At 40.9% G+C, this 956-nt stretch overlaps 1 protein-coding gene across 1 annotated transcript; it reads right to left on the bottom strand.

The window, feature by feature from the left end:
• Positions 1-197: 197 nt before the first annotated feature.
• On the bottom strand, positions 198-703 carry Tsp_10461 (hypothetical protein). The gene is made up of 3 exons (XM_003372857.1): positions 575-703; positions 427-481; positions 198-403 (listed from the first exon to the last, which is right to left on the bottom strand). Exons 1-3 carry the CDS (start codon positions 701-703, stop codon positions 198-200), a joined length of 390 nt encoding a protein of 129 aa, XP_003372905.1.
• Between the last annotated feature and the right edge of the window lie 253 nt (positions 704-956).

Below are 956 nucleotides of genomic sequence, written 5' to 3'. Positions count from 1 at the left end.
GCTAGTAGTAAAAAAACGGAATGTTAACTCAATATTGAGTTGCAAGTATTTAATGGTACCATAAATTAGATAAAATTCATGCAACTCGAACACCAGAATCATAGAAAGCATTGGTTATGAAAAAATAAGTATAACAAACACGTAAACGGTAAAAAATGAAAAAAAATGAGTTGTAATAATACGAAACGTATGCAAATTTAAGGTGGTTCATCAGAATGTAGAGTAATATTAAGCGTAATGAACTGTTGCAAGTTGAGCGGAAGGTCTTCTGGCCCACCGGCTCTTCCCATAGCCGGCGCCTTCCCTTTCGTATCCGTAGTCTTCAGGTCCATCCATTTCTTTATTTGTTTCTGTTCGGCGAGTTGACCGCTCGTCGAGGCTCCGCTTTTAACATTGCTGTACTCTTCAAATTTCACATTTATTCACTTCTTTCTCTGCTATCGCTGCAGGTCACTGGTTTCTGTATATTCGGGGGTGTATTCTCACAAATAATAGAACAGAAGCTTCGTGAGCTGCAGGTATCTTTTTAGTTGCATCATCGCCGGTTTGGAGATGGGAGGTGTGGGATAGATACTGTGTGAGGGTTTTGATGTTTGTTTAGCTTTGTGATCACTGGAGCAACCAGAATGACTTCTTCCGCCGGATACGGATGTTGTTTCAACGATGGCGTAGCTGGTTGTGCCACATGGCTAACTTCAACCATTAGACTGCTTCAGCCGCTCATACTATGCTCCTTCTTCACTGTTTCAGCAACTCATCGGTCTTGAGCAACTTCGATTAAGAATTTGTTTTCTGCTTTTCTTCGATTTTGATTCATGGCGAATGCTGGCAAGCATCACATTCGCCTTGAATGAAAGTGACGTGAAAACAAATTGAACATGCGCCACAACGAACGAAAAACAGTCGTCATTATACAACCATTTTCCATTTCTTCAAGACATAAACACGCTTAGCGG

Source organism: Trichinella spiralis, assembly GCF_000181795.1.
Source record: "Trichinella spiralis strain ISS 195 chromosome Unknown Scfld8, whole genome shotgun sequence".
Lineage (NCBI taxonomy): Eukaryota > Metazoa > Nematoda > Enoplea > Trichinellida > Trichinellidae > Trichinella > Trichinella spiralis.
This window is presented reverse-complemented; position numbering and strand designations above follow the sequence as displayed.